The sequence below is a fragment of the Polypterus senegalus genome, chromosome 1 (genome assembly GCF_016835505.1).
Source record: "Polypterus senegalus isolate Bchr_013 chromosome 1, ASM1683550v1, whole genome shotgun sequence".
NCBI classification, from domain to species: domain Eukaryota; kingdom Metazoa; phylum Chordata; class Cladistia; order Polypteriformes; family Polypteridae; genus Polypterus; species Polypterus senegalus.
Window position 1 is genome coordinate 92,934,161 of NC_053154.1, and position 21,110 is coordinate 92,955,270.

The 21,110-nt window shown below is 38.7% G+C and overlaps 1 protein-coding gene across 6 annotated transcripts in view; it reads left to right on the forward strand.

Annotated features, from left to right (window-relative positions):
* Positions 1 to 21,110, forward strand: part of LOC120529571 (anoctamin-5-like) — a 128,648-nt gene that overhangs the window by 98,920 nt on the left and 8,618 nt on the right. For 5 of the 6 annotated variants that reach the window (XM_039753481.1, XM_039753497.1, XM_039753511.1 and 2 more), the window contains 7 exons: positions 8 to 88; positions 5,327 to 5,555; positions 10,904 to 11,073; positions 11,237 to 11,334; positions 12,971 to 13,101; positions 14,530 to 14,735; positions 19,607 to 19,809. In XM_039753481.1, coding sequence (XP_039609415.1) covers positions 8 to 88; positions 5,327 to 5,555; positions 10,904 to 11,073; positions 11,237 to 11,334; positions 12,971 to 13,101; positions 14,530 to 14,735; positions 19,607 to 19,809 — 1,118 coding nt within the window. Of the gene's footprint in view, positions 1 to 7; positions 89 to 3,996; positions 4,072 to 5,326; positions 5,556 to 10,903; positions 11,074 to 11,236; positions 11,335 to 12,970; positions 13,102 to 14,529; positions 14,736 to 19,606; positions 19,810 to 21,110 lie in introns of all 6 variants that reach the window. The other variant, XM_039753489.1, reaches the window with a different exon arrangement.

The following is a 21,110-nucleotide window of genomic DNA, read 5'->3' on the forward strand; positions in this document are numbered from 1 at the left end:
CTTTTAGGCTGAAGAGTGGGTTTTGGATAGAAGCACTGTTAATTTCTTTGGGAAAATGGTGATATGTTGGGCAACAGTGTTATTTTGGGTAAGATTAGGTGTTTCAAAAATTAGTCTGTGGAGTCCCTGGAGTACTAACATGACTGAACATTAGCATGTGTAGGTTGTGTGGATTTGTAGATTACCAAAGCTGTGTAAAAGAGAAAAATAACAGAAGTTAAAAGCCAGAAATTAAACAGTAAGTGTATTGGAAAGGTGCTATATAAATAAAATGTATTGTTATTTTACATTAAATGTATTATTATATTGTTGTAGATATTTAGCAATGCATCAAATTGCTTGTGAAGATAGATTGTGGTGCTTAGTTAACAATAATTTAAACCTTCTTGCCTAACCAGCAAGATTCAAATGTAGCCATTTTTTGAATAATGCATATTATTCTCTCTGACAGAGCTCAAGAGGGACTTATCCCTTCCCTAATGACTGACCGGAGCTGCACCACAACAGTAGTAATTCAACTTTACATGAAATTTAGGTCTAATTTTATCACTTCTTTTTGCGGTGCAAGTTCTGTTCACTGTTATCTGTAAAGGTTTCAAATTGACATGTGAGATTTTTACTCGTTCAGTTTTGTTCTGTGTTACAGATATATGACATTTGTAAATCCAGGTAGTTTTTTTGATATAACATGCATTGGAAACAAATTTTGCTTCTTTGTTTTAATGATGTGTGCCTGATGCACAAAGATGGGGTCTCCCTCTACACCAGGGGTCTCCAAATCCAGTCCCGAGAGCTACTATGGCTGCAGGTTTTCATTCTAACCCTTTTCTTAATAAGTGACCAGACTTTGCTGCTATTTAATGCTTTGCCTTAATTTTAATTCATGCACATCTTAAGACTCAGGCCCCTCTTTTTTCCTTAATTAGCAACCAAACAATATTAAGACACAAAGTGTACCAGCACATAAACAACAGCCTGCGCCCATCACACTATAACTGAAAATAAAGAAAGGTGAAGGCCTCAAAAATGTTGATCTGCTCAGGTCCACAAATGATTTTGACAGACAGCACTCTTAAACAAGAAAATCAACAGTTTTAGAAATGTCTGCCATGGCAGAATGAGCGCCATGAAATTAAAGAACGAGTTTAATTAGCAACAAGAATTGGCTTCAAATTAAGAAACTGAATGAAGTGTAGCTGGTTGGAGTTTGAGGCCTCAACTTAATTGGTCGTCTGTTGGCTCACTTCACATCAAATTTATGTTTAGGTGCTGTTTAAGGAAAAAAGAATCAATTCAGTGGTCAGAGTCTCAAGAAAAGTCGATTAAAATAAAGGAAAATAGTTCATTAGAAGCAAACACTGGTCACTAATTGAGAAAAGAATTAGAATGAAAACTTGCAGCCACAGTAGCTCTCCAGGGGGCTCATGTATAAATATTGCGTATTGCACAAAAATGTTGCATACGAATGTTTCTACGCTCAAATCGCGATGTGTGAAACCTAAACTTGGCGTAAAGTCACACACATTTCCACGTTAGCTCATACCCTGTCGTACGCAGGTTCTCTGCTCGGTTTTGCAGACTGGCGGCACCCAGCGTCAAAGCAGTGCTACTGTTCCAGTGTGGTTACCCTTTCTTTTTCAGATCCATATCCCTGACACGGCTTTATAAATACACTGAAATTAACCACATATTGTTTATTAGTTTAATGCATCATTACATTACATTGTAATTAACCAGTAACAATATAATGGTCCACGGAATGGCCAAACTATTCTAAATACAATAGCTGCTTTAGCGTTGTTACTCTCACAGCACCTTCTTCTTCTTCTTTCAGTTGCTCCTGTTAGGGGTTGCCACAGCGGATCATCTTTTTTCATATTTCTCTCACTGCACCACTCGGAGTATTTATATCACTGTATCTGAGTGTGAATCACAGATCTACAGCAGCTGATCGGAAAGAGAATTATCGGTATACAGTATCAAGCACACGCTGCCTCAGCCACGCTGTCTATTGAACTGCTCTCACACGGCAAATGTTTCAAAGCCCTTCTTGTACGGACCTCGCGGTTCAGAAACAGTTTCATCCCAAGAACTTTAAATGCACTCAATCAATTGCTTCTTGTAGAACTGTTTGTACTTATAAGTACAATCACCCCACTGTAAACTTGCACTACAGTTATAATATTGCACAACCTGAGCCACTTTATAAAGCGCATATTTACATATGATGACAATATCATTTTTAAGATGAAATGCAGCAAAATATGTTTATTATATTACACAGGTAAAACTTTAACTTCATTTAAATAATCTATATTGTTAATAATTAAAGATGCCAGAACTTGGTGCCGCAGCGCTAGGTAGGAGCTTGCGCTCTGTTCGTGGATTGTTCCTGCCTCACGCTGTATTCTTGCTTGTGCTAGCGTGACACTGGAAGGATAGATGGATAGAATAATTAAACATGTACTACGAAGATATTTCAATGTTCCTTAAAAGTTTTGAAGAATAGGCGTTCTAAGCTTACAGATGGCTTAACGTCTATTACAGAGCTGATTTTGTGGCGATTGGGTATTTGGAGGAAGAAAAGCAAGGATAGGAATTAAAGGTTAGTACGTTTGAAAGAAACAGCACTGCTACAATACAGTATTTCATCGAAGGTCGCGCATGGCGCAGCAAGCATCTTGCGTGGGACATGAACAATCATTGCACCATGAAACCCATGTTTAATAACATGCTTTAACTCCTATCATCATGAAAATGATATCATGTATACATCTCAGTATTTTAATTATTCAGAGAGCTGTAATATTACGAATGTAATGGATTCTGTGTCCTGTCGGAGTAAGAGAAAGCCCGGAAGCACATAGTGATTCACACATAGAAGATCAAATACAAAACAAAGCATTTAACTTGCTACTTTAGTTACGATGGGATTTGATAAACTAGTAAATTAAACAATCTTAAGATGAAGTTTATGATGTTCTATTTTAATGACAAAATAAACTAAGTGATTAAAGTGGAAATTTCGAGATTAAAGTTGACATTTCGTGCTTTTTTCCCCACTGTGTGCCTTTTTTTTCGTCTGTACCCTAATAAACTTTCATATGACACTCAGATGGTGGGCTACGACTCTCCTTTTCACGGCGACTTTGATATCTGACAACTTCCTTTTTATTTCGGGCACTGTGCAACTTTGTGAAATTCAGCTTTCGAGTTTCTCCGGCATGCTATGTCACTCGATCAACTTCCTTTTGTTGTTTATACCACTGTTTAAACCAACAAATAGTATTTTTTCCTTGCCTCCACTTGGTATTCGCTGAAATTCTTCTATTTTCCCCCATGCTTTTCCCATTGTCTTTTCACATAAGGCTGAGCTTAAGGGCTATTTACGTATATTGATTTGCATATTCAAAGAGGTGTAATTCTAGGAGGAGTTGGGGTGGGACAGCAGGCGCGTGCACGTGCGTTACTTTTCACGCTGACCGGGATTTATGCAGCGGAAGAACGTGGTTTGTATACGTACAGATTTATGCATCTGGATTTTCTGTGCATACACACATTCCCGCTTTTGTGCTTACGCCATGTTATAGTGTGAGTTCTACACACGCCGTTATACATGAGGTCCCAGGACTGGAGTTGAAGACCCCTGCACTGCACTATTCCACAATATTGAAGTGTTCTAATTCATTGCATATTTTCAGTAAAACACCAGAATTACACAAAAATGTAAAGTATGAACAATGTATTGATAAGTGAAGTTCTCACAGTCATTATTCATCACAATAATGTGTCACATTTCTAGCTATGGATGAAAACCTGCAATAAAGAGAAGTGAAATGATCTATTTCAATGTTTTAAAAATCTCAGGAGAATTTTTTGAAAAATTGTAATAATCATTTGATCTTTCACACAGCTTTGAGTTCAGCCATAATGTGTTTGAGTTTACAGTGTTGCATGTTTAAATATGAATTTGTTGTGTTTTGATTATTGTTTTAGGAAAGTGAGCCTTATATGCCCTTTACAAGCAAGTGTGCACGTTTTTGTCTGTCTGGAGCAACTGTAATATTCTGGGTAAGCACCTTTAGGTCCTTGTCACATCGCACTTTTAAGTATAACCCTCTACTCACAAAAGCTGGACTTTCATTAATCAGAGTAAAACGCTAGAGGGTTCATGAAGGACGTGCATTAAGCACAATAAGAAATCCTTATCGGTCCTACTGTTTTTACAAGGGATTGCATGGAGCATCTACCCAGCTTCCACACACTGTGCCATCTCTCCCACTTAATGATCATTATAATAATAATGTTGTATTTATATAATACAGTTCTCAAACACAAGGTTGCTATACATAGCATTAATAAGTAGACAATGAAACACAGAACCAACAATAAAGTAAAAATATCAGAATACATTTTCTAAAACTGTCATCTGCCACTTTTACTCCCTCAGAGAAGAGTCACTACTGCTGTTTGCTCTTGACTCCTCATATAGTTAAACCAAAATACATTCCAAAAATGCATAGTTAAGGAATTATTTGACTTGGTGCTTCTGGCTGCTTTAAAAATTCCATTTCTCTTGCATGTTATGTTCATGTCATTTGCATGTGTGCTAAATCTTAAATGAAGGGCAGTCAATTTTGATAACATTTTCAAATTATTGGTGTGCACAGGCTATTTCAATTGTTAAATGTAAACTCCAAGGGTGGTACGGTGGAATCTGCCACTGGTCAAATCCCAAACCCTGATGTCACCCGTGTGGAGTTTGCATGGGATTTCCATTATCTGCTCTGATTTTACTCCCAAATCCCCCACATATTGAAGCAGGGCCTGTTAAAGCCCATTGTGCCACTTCTTGTGTGATTTTGGGCTATACAAAAATAAATTCTATTGTATTGTATCGTATTGTATATTGAAGGCCAAAAAATTTGCAGACTGGATTAATTGGTAAATGCCTATTTATCCATGTAGGAATATCTGCATGAGTGGGTCCTATTAGGGGTGGTTTAGTGTTTTGTGCCCAGAGCTGCTAAGATCACCTCCATGACTCTGAATTGGGATTTATGGGTTTGAGCTGGTTTGTTATTGTACATTTTGTATAAACCAAATTAGTTAAGAACTTCTTAAATGATCCAGTAAGACAAAGCAAAAAATGTAATATTTATTAGTGTGAAATAAAGCTAAAAGAGCCCTAGCCTGCGATGAGTGTGGGTGATTTGAGAGTCTTCTTTCGATGTGTCTGCATGCTAAAGGATTCCTCATGGAATATACAGTATGTCACACTGCCATATTCATTGGCATCCCTTACCCCTTTTTATTTCATTCACAGATTGCTCTGATTGTTGCCTGCATCATTGCCGTGATTGTGTATCGCCTTGCTGTCTACGCTGCCTTTGCCAGCATCATGAAGGACAACCCAGCTCAGAATCTGCAGTTGGTTGGATCACTGATCACCCCACAAATGGCAACCTCAGTGACTGCATCTTGCCTCAACTTTGTAGTCATCATGATCCTTAATTTCCTGTATGAACGAGTGGCCATCTGGATAACAGATATGGGTAAAAACAAATGAAAAAATCGAAAGCCTTTCAGTGCTATGTTAAACCTAATGAACATTTCAGGTTTTTAATTTTACTGGGAATTTTTAATACAAAATGATAATCCTGAAAAGTGCTGCACAGGTTGCATAATGCAATTAATGGTTAACATATACTAAAGTTCACAGAAAAAAAAATACAACCGCATACATTGAAAGACCCCTAGCCCTGTTGGTATCCCCGTGGAGTAGAGTACAGTATGAGTGAAGAAGTAATTGCAGAACTGGGTCACTGTACATACCATAGCACAACTGGCTCTGTGTCATGGCGGCTCAAATGACAGCAGCTGACAATCACATTGGTGGTGGCTGTCATTGCTCATAGCTCTAAAGTGGGCAGTAAACACATTCAGCTATGCGGACGCGACGCTAGAGTTGTCTGCTATAGAACTCTCCTTGAATTAAGCATGTTGGAGAATGTTATGTTGTTATATTATCCTGCTGGGATGACCCTGGATTATACGTGAACATGCAGTCATCTCAAACATACATACTATCACAGCCATGCCAGTCTGTCTGCTGAGTAATAGTCCTTTCCCTGACAAGATGAAAATCTGAAATCAAGTTATAATTCTGTACAAGGGAATCTTCCATCTGTAACAGGAGATAAGCTGACCACGGTGATATACAACCCCCTACCCAAATGAATGTTATCCACTAAATATCTTTGTGTTCAGGTGTCATCAAAGAAGATGACACACATTTCATTAGTCTACATTTGCTTGTCCAAACTGTTACTAGATATTTGGCTGATTTTATTCAATGTTGCTTAAAAAGCTCAGAATACATTATAACTGGGGAATCCATTCCCGGACGGGTTTATCCATTCCCAGGAATTCGGGAATCCCAGGCTCCCGGGGATGACACAGTGCACAGGCATCTCACATGTGAACGGTTTTAGAACGACCGGCACTTATTTTTAATAAAACTACTGCAATATGTTGACACCAATAAAAGACTAATCTTATCTACAAGCAGTTCATGCTGTCATATAAGTACATGTATCTAGTTCAGGGGTGCCCACACTTTTTCGGCTTGCAAGCTACTTTTAAAATGACCAGGTCGAAATGATCTACCTACATTAAAAATTCTGTATTATATATATATTGCATAGTTTTACTGTCAAATAATGCAAAGAGTACGCGACACGTGTTTCGGCCTTTATGTTGCCACGGCGTGTGGTTCATTTATTTGACAACATATAGCTTGGGGTAATTACATTCATGGCATTCGTAGTCTGAATCACAATCTGATTGTATGGGTGGTTACCTACCAGGTAATGCTTGTATAGGCAAACATCCGCCACGGTGCCCTCTTCAGTTGCGAAAAGCAGATCATAGAATGATGCAAAGTTTTACTGTCAAATAATGCAAAGAGTATGCGACATGTGTTTCGCCCTAATTCTGGGCTCATCAGGCGTACACACTCTGCACCCCCTGTCGGGAATCAAACCTCGGAGGTCAGTGTCAGAGGCGAAGCCACGGCGTGTAGTTCATTTGACACCATGTAGATCGGGGTGATTACATTCATGGCACTCGTAGTCTGAGTCAAAATCTGATTGTATGGGTGCATGTGAGATGACCAGTGTGTTAGAAGGAAAGAGATCTCAGACCGCCCGCCCTGTATGTCAATCAAGTGGCAAAAGCCATAGGGAGGATATATGATTTTTTTTTTTAATGCAACGCGATCTACCTGATCAGATACTGATACACTTTTTCTAAACAAAACCCATGCTTGCCGTTGCTCTAAAACACCGCCATTTCAGCTTTTACTGATGCATCCAGTTTCTTGTCATCATTCTGTGATGGCAAGTTTCTTGGCACAGATAATGCGGATGCAACAGACTGACGCATTGCAATTTCAAGTTGCTGTTTAAAGCTGTTGTCTGACAAACGTCAATGAAGTCTGCCCCGTCCCGGCATTCGTGAGCTGCCGAGTGCAGACTCCTCCCAGTCCACTGTACTCATTCTTAGTTGGAGCCGGGAGAATGACGACTGCTGCTGGTTGACTGAATCAATCTGCAAAACACTACACCGAGGGCCAAAAAACCGTGCCACTTAATTATTTTCAACTATAACTTATTTCTTGATCGATTTTTACACTTTTACACACTATGATAAATGTCCGGGAATGGATTCCCTAATTACAGCGCCTCACTGACATTTTCTATACAGTATTTGGAGCACGGGCAGGTTATGTGAGTTACTCAACACCTTTGTGGTTTAAAGTTCCTGGCTTATGCCACTATGACACACTGCCTTCCAGTACCCATGCTACCTGCCATGTTATTTCTGAGACTTAGACTTGTTTTGGCTTTTTCTGCTGAGACAATTAGTGTGCCCTTCTGAATTCATACATTTTACCAGCTTTTCAAGTTCCATTGCCTGGTCTAGAAAATCAGTGACTCTCACCATTTTTCTGGTCACATTCCATTGCTCACCAGTAATACAATGATCCTTAAGAATGCGTTGGTTTGTCTGCTCAAGACCATTCTTCCTCCCACTTATGCCTTTTCCTTGCAAAAATTCATTATAAGAGAACATTTGGAATCTGTGGGAGTAGTGTCGTGCTCCAGCTTGTCTCCTGTTTCCGTTATTAGAAGGCCAAACCTTGCCTTATGACATCCCATGTGCAAAGGCCAGTGCTTTGAACTTGATCTCACTTCCTACAATTCACTTTGTGACAAGTCTTGAGTTCTTTTGTCCTTGAACTTACTCAACTTTGATTCTAAAAAATCCTTTTCATTCACTTGTTATCTGTGACTGAGCTGCATACCGGAAATAATATTATGTTTGTGTTTAAGTAAAAGTGAAACAAAACTGTGCTGTTTTGAGGTAAACTAAAACAGCAGCATCACCTCAAATTCACATTTTAGAGTCACATTCAGGCTTCTGTGTCATACCTTATATAATTATTGATGATACTGTATATATTCGCATATGTCGGGTCTTGAAACCCAAAAAATCGATAATAAAATCAGACCCCGACTTATATACCCGTTCAAAATGCGACACATTATTTTTTTTTTTTACATCGTCTTGCTTCCTCCAATCTCACACCAGTTTCTCAGATGCATCAAATTTTGTACCAGCAGCGCAGTTACCAATTTTTTTCGCCACTCCGACGACTTTTAATTTAAAGCCATCTTCATATTTTCTTCTGATCAAACACTCCATTGTAGATAAGGGATGCTCTTACGATAAAGGTGTATGAAGGTGTGAGATACAAAAAACACAACGGTGCAAAAGTTGCTATAGAATAATTTGGGTATTACTGTGTGGTCACACAGGCACAAAAGAAAGAGAGAGTGGTTAGGAGCACACGCTGATACAGCACATTGCTGCACCCACATAGAAAAACTAGGCACTGTGCTCCGTGGTTACTGTCTCAGGTGGGCGTTAGCATATCATAATCTCTTGGACCAATAGCGTGAGTTTTCCGCATTCGACTTATATGATCAACATTATAAAATACCACACATTATACAGTAAAATCAAGCCCTGACTTATCCACAGGAGAGCCTATCCGCGAGTATACAGTAATCCCTCCTCGATCGCGGGGGTTGCGTTCCAGAACCCCCCGCGATAGATGAAAATCCGCGAAGTAGAAACCATATGTTTGTATAGTTATTTGTATATATTTTAAGCCCTTATAAACTCTCCCACACTGTTAACATTATTAGAGCCCTCTCGACATGAAATAACACCCTTTAGTCAAAAGTTTAAACTGTGCTCCATGACAAGACAGAGATGACAGTTCTTTCTCACAATTAAAAGAATGCAAATATATCTTCTTCTCTTCAGGAGCAGAGAATTTCAGAGAGAGAGAGAGCCCCGCAAAGAAAAGCAAACAATCAAAAAATCAATACGTGTGCTTTTAAGTATTCCAAAGCACCGCAATAAAGCGGCATTTTTTAGAGGAGCGTCAGTATCTTCTAAGCAAACAGCCTCTGTGCAACAGCCCTCTGCTCACATCTCCTCCGTCAGGCGCAGAGAACGTCAGAGAGAGAGAGCGAGATTAAACCAAACAATCAAAAAATCAATACGTGTGCTTTTGGAAGCACCATGATAAAGCGGCATTTCTTAGAGGTGCATCCGTATCCACTAGGCAAACAGCTTCTATGCAAACAGCACCTCTGCTCACAGCCCCTCCGTCAGGCGCAGAGAATGTCAGAGAGGTGAGATAGAGGCAGAGACAAGCAAACAATCGAGCACCACGCAGGAAGCATATCTTATAGGATTGAAGAGTTTTAGTTAATATGTAATACATGTACATGCTCTGATTGGGTAGCTTCTAAGCCATCCGCCCTTGTATGAAATCAACTGGGCAAACAAACTGAGGAAGCATGTACCATAAATTAAAAGACCCATTGTCCGCAAAAATCTGCGAACCAGCGAAAAATCCGTGATATATATTTAGATATGCTTACATTTAAAATCCGCGATAGAGTGAAGCCGTGAAAGTCGAAGCGCGATATAGCGAGGGATTACTGTATACAGTACTTATTTGCTTATTAGCATTAGAAGAGATGGTTTGTGATAAACATTTAAGTCCCCTTTAAAATTAGACTAGCAGACCTTGTGCGCTTTGCTGCAGTCGCCGTAGTTGGAATAATTATGTATCTACATACGACTTATAGAGCTTCTTTATATACAACATTTTTGGTTTGTCCTCCTGGAGCCAAAATATATACATTTTCTCTATGACTAATTTGTGAACATGCTACATAAAAAATAGAAACAGGAAAAATGGCAACACTGCCGGGAACACCGGCACACCAGGGCCAAGGGGTTGCCCACGTAACACCTGGCTGCAGCAGATAGAGGGTCATTTCTGGAGGGTGGGACTGGACCGTGTGTCTGCCTGGGGGGGTTGCCAACCAGGATCCTGAGTTGTTTCGTCATGTAGTGGGTACTGTAGCACACTGTACCAGTGCATGCTCGCCAACTTGACTTGACTTGCCCCCAGTGTGAGCGTGAGTTGGCCCTACAATGGACTGGCACCCTGTCTAGTGTTAGCCCTTGTCTTGTGCCCAGTGTTGCAGCAACGGGATCTGGTACCTTGTTACTTTCAATTGGATTAGAAAAGTTTGTGAGTAATTTAATTAATCTCCTTTTGAATTAATGTATTTTTTCTTAGTTATAATATATTATATTAAGTGAAGCCTATTATGTTATTCATATTCATTTTATTTTGTTTGCTGATGCGTCTATTTTGTAAATATTCTGCATTAATTACAACATGGTTCCACATGCATTGCAACAAAGTAATGGAAACGGACTTGACAATTCTTGCTTTTTTTATTCCCAGAAATTCCCAAGACTCATCTTGAATATGAAAACAGACTTACGATGAAGATGTTCCTTTTCCAGTTTGTCAACTACTACTCTTCTTGCTTCTATGTGGCCTTTTTCAAGGGAAAGTTTGTGGGTTATCCAGGAGATTACACTTACATGTTTGGACGTTGGAGAAACGAAGAGGTAAGGACTAGCTCCCTTTTGCTATCACCGGGAGATGGCCTTGGCAGACATTCTGTACCTATGCAGAGAATTTCAGAGTCTGTTTCCCCCTACATTTGCTGGGCATTACACTCATTGTTCAGAAGATCACACATTCTCTCTCTTGTGTGTGTTTTCCATTCAGTGTGACCCTGGTGGCTGTCTTATTGAACTGTCCACTCAGCTGCTCATTGTCATGGCAGGCAAGCAAATCTGGGGCAACATCCAGGAGGCTCTTGTGCCGTAAGTACCTCCAAAAACTCTTTTAATATTGTAGTTTTTTTGTCTCTTTGATCAATGCCAATGCATTCTGTTGTCACAACTTCCTGCAATTACAAATTCACCTGTGTTTTGGTGGATTTCATTTTATTTTATTTTTATGAAGAATTAATTATTTCTGAACTTAGATTTATGTTATTGTTATTCAGGTAACACAAATGCTTTGTTATTTTGTCTCTTTTCTTGCGAGTTCTGTTGTATTGTGTGATGTTTTGCAAGGGTGGTGCCACATTATATATAACAGTGGTTGGCATTTCTAGCAACAGTTTGCTGAGGGGCCAGGAGGGCAGAGTGCGTGTGTCAATATTTTCAACAAAAAGAAAAATTGAAACTAATAAAAACCAACAAAGAAGAGAATCACGAGAGAAAGGGGGTTTTGATCATGGATTGTTTCTGATTTCTGATTATGGGTTATATTTTTATTATCACTGCTAACTACTTCTCCATGCAGTAATTCAAGCTATGACTGACCATTCTTTTTTACCTTCTCTGCCTTTCATGTTCTTTAGATTAGTGAACCTAACGCCTACTGGTTAGCCCGTTTCTTTTAGAGAAAGCAGTTCTTTAGTTCTTATGCCTCACAGATCTTGAATCCGGTACTAGAATTCTGCACTTATTCTTTGTCTGGATGCAGTCCGCATATGAGTTTGTTTTTCCTATCAGTTTTTCAGTCTGTTTTTCCTGTATGCAGGTTAGATTAACTGACAGTACTAAGCTTAACCCTGCAGTGATTTAGCAGTAAATAAAAAACAAACAGTATTAATACATGTAGCTGTGTTTTCCAAAAATTACCCAGTTCAGCAGCTCTAGCATAAAAAATGGAATTCAACAAAAGCCTGACGCGCTGAAATGATTCCACAGACAAAGTTTCTTCGTTTTTAAAAGTTTTAGTTAAAATTCAAAGTAAAACAGTTCATACAAAAAGAAAACTAAAATAGCAAAAAAATAGAAAAGTTCTTGTTAAGAAAAGTTCTGTTCAAAGCTTAAATCTTGTTACATTTCAAATCGTTACAAATCACTTCAAAATGTTTCTGAACCATTTCAAAATGGTCAGAAAACTGGATGCCTATCCCATTTCTAAGCTGTGAACTGGGACCAATTCTAAACACAATCGACAAAATTAATTAATTAGTTATAGGAAGAAAGTTCTATCTCTTACTAACTTATAGGGGGAAAAAGACTATACCATTGTCTATGACTATGAAAGAAATTTATATTCTATTCAAATTAAGCAAATGCTAATATGAGTTTAACTCAAAGCTTTAAGTTTCTAAGATTAGCTCTTAAAATACACAAATAAAGAAATAAACCTTTAAATCAAACACATCAATAGAGTTTCATGAACTGAATCAGCAAATATGGATCTTCTCCTGGATCATGACTGAAAATCTGTCGGCTGGATCTCTGTAAGTCTTAAGACATTGTTCTGGAACACTTTAAAAAAAGAATTTAGCACACTTTTCATTAAAATGAAAGCTCAATGAAGGTCTACATTTGTACGGGGGAGCTGACAAACCATGACATTTTCTAGGATCTTCAGCCAACAGCACAGTCTGTCTTGCAGAGCCTAAATGATTTTTGCCTCTTATTTCTCTGGCAGGTGGTTGTGGAATTGGTGGGGAAGCCGCAAAGCACGCAGTCACCCTGAAAGCTTGTATAGCCGTTGGGAGCAAGACCATGACCTGCAGTGTATGGGACAGCTTGGCCTCTTTTATGAGTATCTTGAAATGGGTAAGGAAAGTTGGACGGACTTTAACAAAGCATCTCCACAAAGAACGACAGTGAATTGTTTTAGGCTTAATAATTTTGTAACAATAAAACTGATTACTTCCTTAGGTTACCTGATTATTGTAATTTACTAAGTTATTGATAATTGATAATAAAAGCATTTTTAGGTTTTTAAAGAACTGTTTGAGTTTACAGACTGGAGAAAACAATAGCCTGTGTTAAATTTACATGAAATTACAACTTAAGAAAATAGATAAGACACATTAATGGAAAAAAATAGATAATGCATATCAAATATTAATATATATTTTACAGACAGTTATCTAAGATTTGTTTACCGTCTTCAATTTTTGCAACTACAAACCCAGCATCGAAACAGAGTATTGACCCTGCAGCTTGAGTGTTCCTATAGAGCTGCTTTAAAACTTAGACTGACTTGCTAAGGAGGTCTCTTGACTTGCTGCTCACCTTTAATGCAGCCCATCCTTCTCCACATCCTTTTCAGACGAGCCCTCGTCTCCTTTCTGCTCCCAACCTCAAACTCATTTGCTAAAGGGACAGGAGAACCCCCCCTTCACAAATCACACACCGGGATCCCTGCGCTTGGTGGGCCCATGTGCCACTTTCTCACCTGCAGGCTCCGACCTCTTAAAGGGACAGATCCCAGAATGGAAACCCTGGAACACTTCTGCAACTCCCCATTCCTTCCCTCTCAACTCCTCTTATCTGGAACACCTTGTAATCCCAATCAGGGAATTTTGTAAAAAACCTGTCAGCCAGTAGCTTACCACCCCATTCAAAGAATGTTCCAGACAACAGCCCAAAAGGAATGAAGATCTCTATATAACGTTGTCTAATGTCCAGCATTTCAATGCAGTGATAAGTCGTAATTGAATACCCGGACACATTCTGCTGTGTTTATGCAAAATTTTCGAACTTAATCTAAAAGGCAAACAAGCAGAAGCTATGGCATTCCTGTACAGGTCTTCTTCGCACTTGGCATTTTAGCTATGGGAACATTTTTGCAGGAGATTGGCAACAGGTCCAGGGTGTCTCAGCCATCTATTAGCAACATATTACCTGTAATACTCAACAGCATAATTTTACAAATGACAGAGTACATCCATTTCTTCTGTGGCAGGTGGCAAGATCGCCACCTACCCAGTGTCCTTAGTGTCATAGATTGCACACATGTACACAGTAATGCTCCATCTAATTTGGAATATCATTCTGTTAATTTACAGCTCATATATGTGTGTATTGCTCAACATTGTAGCCCAGCTTGAAAGCTAGACTGAAATCTTAAATTTTTAGGACATAATTTTGGTCTTTATTAAGGTAAACTTCTTTTTTGATTTTCATGTAAACATAAAATCAGTATATGTTGTGCACTAATTTGTATCCTCCCTATTGTTTTCCCTCATAATTCAGTCATTCAGTTTGGATTCATCACTCTTTTTGTGGCCTCTTTCCCACTGGCTCCACTCTTGGCTCTTTTAAACAACATCCTGGAGGTGCGGGTGGACGCCTGGAAGTTCACAACCCAGTTCCGCAGGCCAGCAGCAGCCAAGGCACACAGCATTGGGGCTTGGCAAGAGATCCTAAATGGAGTGGCCATCTTATCTGTAGTTACTAATGTGAGTTTGATGTTGCTACTCTTGAACTCTTTGCATAATTACTATCTACTCATTGACACTGATATATGAACTTAAGACAGACACTGCCATTTACACCTTCAATATACCGTAAATAGTAGTATATGTGCTATTATAATATGTGTACCATACTCTTGATGGATTTATTGTATGTATTTTATATAAGTCCATAATCATTAAAGAGTAGGGCCTGCTCGTATGTCACGTGAATCTCCTGTCTATATTAAAACTTTATTGAACAGCTTAGTTATAAATTCTATACAAAGATTACACAAATTTATTTCAGTATTTGGTCTATTTCAAGTTTTTTTCAGCCAAGATGGAAGAATGAAATGTTAGGTTTGTAAGGTTTATAGGGTCACTACTGTAGTACTAGGGTGTTGTACAGCAAGTAGCCAATATGGATGTAGTGAGAAGTCAAGCAAAATGACACCTTTCATTAGCTAACTAAAAAGATTACAATATTCAAACTTTTGAGGCAACTCAGGTCCATTTTTCAGGCAAGATGTTGCCTCGAAAGCTTGCATATTGTAAGCTTGTTAGTTAGCCAATGAAAGGTGTTATTTTGCTTGACTTCTCACTAGGGTCATTACTGTACTGTCTTGAATACAGTGAAAGTCTTGCATGTCCTTATAATTGTCAACATGCAATACTTCACCATTATCTGTCAGAGGTGGATCCTATGTTCATAGGCCCCTCGGCCTGACAAGACAACGAGCAGCCATCTCCCTAACCCTCTCCCTGCCGTCAGATTGGACCAGTCTATAGACACTTAAAATATAAGTGTGCTAATCAAACAAATGCCAATGTTTATTTGTGTTTATTGGGCGTCAGACATAGTGTAACAGCTGTAATAATGGAATCTACACAACAGTGATTTGCATTGGGGTCAGGTTCAGTTGGTTTAATTTACTTGAAGACCCCCCTGACCTTTGGACTCCTACTGTATATGCTCTCTGGTGCCATAATTACAACTATCTTACCTTGAAACTTCTGTCTTCCATACCTAAAAAATCTCAACACAGATTTTACAACACTGTCTACATTGTTACTGTGGTCAATTTAGACCAATAAAAGGCAAAAGGTAAAGAACCTCAAAAATATCATGGATTTTAAGAGATATTCCTTTTAAAATGCCCCTTGTACAAGATGAATACCTGACTATATTTGAAAGAACCATCTATTGGATGTCTGATTGACCAGATTTTATTATTACTTTATATCTGGTTGAAGCATTTTTTCAGGGCAACTTGCAAGGTCAGGATGCTAACTTGCATCTGTATCCATGTATCTTTTACAGTTTGAGCACAGGCAGGTTAAGTTGCTTTCTCAGAGCTGCAAAGTGGATTAAAGTTAGGGACTGCACTGGTAGTCTTCTGGTTTAATATTCAAGGCCTTAACCAGTATACAACAATGCCTGCCAGAATTAGTATACAAAAATACATAGAAATACTGTATGAACCTGAATAAAAGCATTGGCAATATCATATAAATAATGTTACAATTGTGTTAGAATATAGATTTAATAACTTACATATAAACTATCCAGCCATTTTCCAACCCGTTGAATCCAAACACAGGGTCACAGGGGTCTGCTGGAGCCAATCCCAGCCAACACAGGGCACAAGGCAGGAACCAATCCCAGGCAGGGCACAGACATAGATAAATAGACATAGACTAGAAATATGTTATCTGAAGATTTGAAAATGTATGTTGTAAAGGTTTCATGTATTTTTTTACTAACAGTAACCAGTATCATGTTGTCTAGATAGATAGATAGATAGATAGATAGATAGATAGATAGATAGATAGATAGATAGATAGATAGATAGATAGATAGATAGATAGATAGATAGATAGATAGATAGATAGATAGATAGATAGATAGATAGATAGATAGATAGATGCTTTGTTAATCCCAAGGGGAAATTCACATACTCCAGCAGCAGCATAAAGATAAAGAACAATATTAAATTAAAGAGTAATAAAAATGTCAGTGGAACAGGACATTGACAGCAGTCTGTCACTGAAGCTGCTCCTCTGTCTGGAGATGATAAAGTTCATTGGATGCAGTGGATTCTCCATGATTGACAGGAGCTCAGCGCCCGTCGCTCTGCCACAGATGTCAAACTGTCCAGCTCCGTGCCTACAATACAGCCTGCCTTCCTCACCAGTTTGTCCAGGCGTGAGGCATCCCTCTTCTTCTCTTTATGCTGCCTCCCCAGCACACCACCACATAGAAGAGGGCGCTCGCCACAACCATCTGATAGAACATCTTCAGCATCTTATTGCAGATGTTGAAGGACGCCAGTCTTCTAAGGAAGTATAGTCGGCTCTGTCCTCTCTTACACAGAGCATCAGTATTGGCAGTCCAGTCCAATTTATCATCCAGCTGCACTCCCAGGTATTTATAGGTCTGTACCCTCTGCACACAGTCACCTCTGATGATCATGGGGACCATGAGGGGCCTGGGCCTCCTAAGATCCACCACCTAGGTGGTTTGAGTCACACCATCTAATGAAATTATGAGATTTTGCAAGATGCTAAAAAAATGGCAGATAGATAGAAATATTATTATATAATGACAAATAGCAACCCCCTCTCAAATTTACGCCAGAACAACTAAAAAGAAAGAAGATGTGACTTGGCTGTCCCAGTCCCAGTGAGGCACTATGCAGACACATTGCTGTTGGTATTAAAGAGACCCAGTGTCGTTTCTTGACACACTTTTGCTGAATAATTCATTGGCTGAATGTCCTCGGTGTTAGTGTATCAGAGAGAGCATTGTTCATAATGGCACTCACTTGTGTCTTCATCCTGTCCTTTGCTACTCCCTCCAGGGAGCCCAGAGTGCATTCCATAACTGAGCTTACGTTTTTAATTAGCTTGTTGATTCAGTGGGTCTCTCTTGAAGTGATGTTACTGGCCTAGCATGCCACAGCATCAAAGATCACACTGACCATCACAGAGTTGTAGAAAATGTGAAGAAAGTCATTACCCACTTAAAGGAATGTGTCCTGACAGTGAATTGGCAGCTAAAACTTTGGAGACACATAAAGACACCAAAAAAGGGTCAAAGCTGGGAGATCAAGTATTGCAACCAAAACCAGAATGTGAGACAAAAATTCAAGTCAAAGGGTACAAGCATTAAAATCAAAACTGAGCAATACAAGAAGAAAATTAGAAAAGGTTTTAGAAAGTCTTAAGGTATCCAAAGATACCTCAGCCAATCTTGTATCCCATTGTGCCAATTATTAACATGTCACAACCTCTAAAGCCATGCTGCAGGAAACATTGGAAGCAGACATAGTGATGGGTGTCCAAAATGGCATCCAAGATGTCATAAAAAGTGACACTACTCCTAAATCATTAGAAGATTTTAACTAATAATAACAGGAAAGCAATCCTGGACTTCAACCCCCCAATTCAAGTACAAGACGAATCAAAATGAGAAAAAAGAATCAACAACAAAACCAAATCATGACAGAACGCAGTCTCCTAAGAAAAAAGTCTGCTCTGCCCTCTCTTTTATCCAGTAATTCCTCAGTGTTATGAGACCAGTCCAATCTGAGGCAATACAAAATGACCAGAAGGTGAACATGTGTCTAAATCAATTAAAATCACAAAACAAAATACATTGCAAAAACCAGAATGAGAAAAAGTATAATGTTAATGTTATATATATAATCTAATGTTATATATTAATATATAATGTTCTAATTAACAAACTTGTAAGTGAAGATACCAAGAAAATTAGTTTCTTTGTGATTTGAACCCTCTCAAAAAGTATACCATAAGTTCAGAAAAAATTTCTGAGTACCAAAATAAATTTTTAAAGTAGCTCAAGCGCACAATTAACAATCCATCTGTTGTCAAATTCATTTGGTCTAATTCAGGTTTAAGACAAAAATCAAATACTGAAATAAAACAATTAAAAGTACCTCTTCTTCAAAATTGAAAGCTCAGGCATTCACATATTGCTTAGTATATTAAAGTAACCTTTGTGAGTATAGCGGTCATTAAAATGAATACATTTTGATCATTTCAGATAATTCAATTTGATTACGAAAGCATGTTATTTTGGCTCTTACAGACCTACAGGGCATGTAGTGTTTCCTCAGTCCAGCCATTCATTTCCTATTCTTTTTACTTTTCAATATGGTGCAGGTTTCAATCAAGCTGCCTAACATACTGCATTTGTCTTGAATTTTCGGTTCTTATGTCTTATTCAGAATAAAAATATGAAAGCAACCAGATCAGATTTAAATACAAAACAAACTAGAATTTTATATCTTCCTTATGGAGTATAATCAAATTGTGTTTTTACCTAATAAAAATGTGACTGAAGGTTCTTACCAGATTTCCTCACAGTCTGTGGAATTTATGGACCTTTTAAAATGATCTTTGTCACTGTTTAAAAACTTTTATGGTCATGTAGTTATTATTTCATTGTTATGCTATTTTATTTTTTGCTTGTCTTTGCTTTCTGCTCTTCTGGCAGAATCCCCCCTCCTGTAAATGTGTATGTTATGTAGACTCTGACATGCCTTAGAAAGTCCCTTTTATTTCTGTCTTTAATTCCTAGCTCTACTTCAGAGAGGGAACAAAGACTTCAACTCAAAATAGATTATAACAATAATTCCTGACAAGTGACTTCCATCCCTGGTGTTTCTGTTATGTCATTGGTGCCCACTTTACAGTGTCATGTTAATAGAGTAAATGTATCCTTAGAGTCAAGTAGCAAACTTTTAAAAGTTTTGAAATTAATTGAATACATTCTTTTTCAATCTGACCTGTTTTCCTAATCATTCTCTTGCAAGTATGGTTAACTGTGTGCTCCTTCTGGTCCACAGGCCTTCATTGTGGCATTTACTTCTGACATGATCCCCAGGCTGGTGTACTTCTATGCCTACCATCCAGGAAATGTGACATCCATGGAGGGATACATTAATAATAGTCTGTCCATATTTAACATCACTGATTTTAGGCCTGAGAACAGACCTGATGATGGAGAAAGTCCTGACTGGTTCAACAGCAGCTTTATACCAACATGCAGGTAAAGTGGAAGACTAAGAACACATGGATGTGCCCTGAGGTCCTAAATTGTTGAGAGGTTTTAGACATTTTTTTTTTTTATTACTTATTTAGGGCAGCATGGTGGAGTACTGGTAATCACAGCTTCTTCCAGGGCTTGAATTCTGGCCTGGTCACTTTTTGTGTTTCTCCTAATGTTCATGTGGGCTAAATATTCTGATTTTTTCTCCTATTTTCAAACTAACGTGTGTACTGGGTTAAGTGGTGACTCTAAATTGGCCTGGTATGAGTAAGTGTGGGTGTGTGTCTGTGTGCTGCCAGGGTGAACTTCCCTGGCTCTCTCGTAACCCAACAGTGCTTCCAACTGGCAACTTCACGTTACCAGAAGTACTCCCATGTTCTCAATTAAAGCAACCACGACAGGCAACACTCGACTAGAGGAGTAGCAGTGTGGTTAAGACTGTTTGTACATTTCTGTTTTGGGTATGGGGCTCAGTGGCGCCCCCTAGCCTTCACACTCCAGTAACACTTTCCATAACATTGCTGTATTTATCTGTCATTGTCTGACCCTATAAGGACCCTTATCAAACTGTTTTCAGACTGGGTTTACTTTTTGGTATTTCTTAGAATTACCAGGGGACTTCGCCCCCTGCTCGCTTCGCTCACCAACCCCCGTTTTTGTTTTTCTGGTGTCACGCTTGGGTCACAGATTTGCACAGAGACACAGGAGGTTGCAGAAAACAGGAATTTTATTCAAACACTGCAAACAAACATTTGTTTCTTTTTCAAAAGCTTAAACGTGCTCCATGACAAGTCAGAGATGACAGTTCCGCTAGGAGCAGAGAATGTCAGAGAGAGAGATAAAAGCAAAACAATCAATTCCAAAACCCGTCAGGCGCTGCTCTGCACAAGGCTTTTAAGTTAGCGGAGTACCGCACGATGGCTTTATTACACGTTATAGCGCAAGTGAGAAGGGAAGGAGCAACGTGAAGGTAGACTCTGTTTCAGGGGTTTTCCCAGGGGCGTCTGTGTCCTCTTGGGGTGCGATCACCCCTCCAGCTTACACCGGATACACACTTTTAAGATTTTTTTCTTTGAATTGTTGCTATTTCATTAGTTTCACTTTTATTTCAGAACTTCTGTAAAAACAATATTTGTAATCTTTTGAGTCCCAACGTGCTGAATCTTTTAAATGAGGTCAGTGACACATGTGTTTAATGACAATGTACCATAATTCAGGATAGGTTTCTCTGTTTAGAATTTCAGCACAGACAAAACGATCTACATCATCAGCAATTAATAATTTTTTTTGCAAAGTAACCA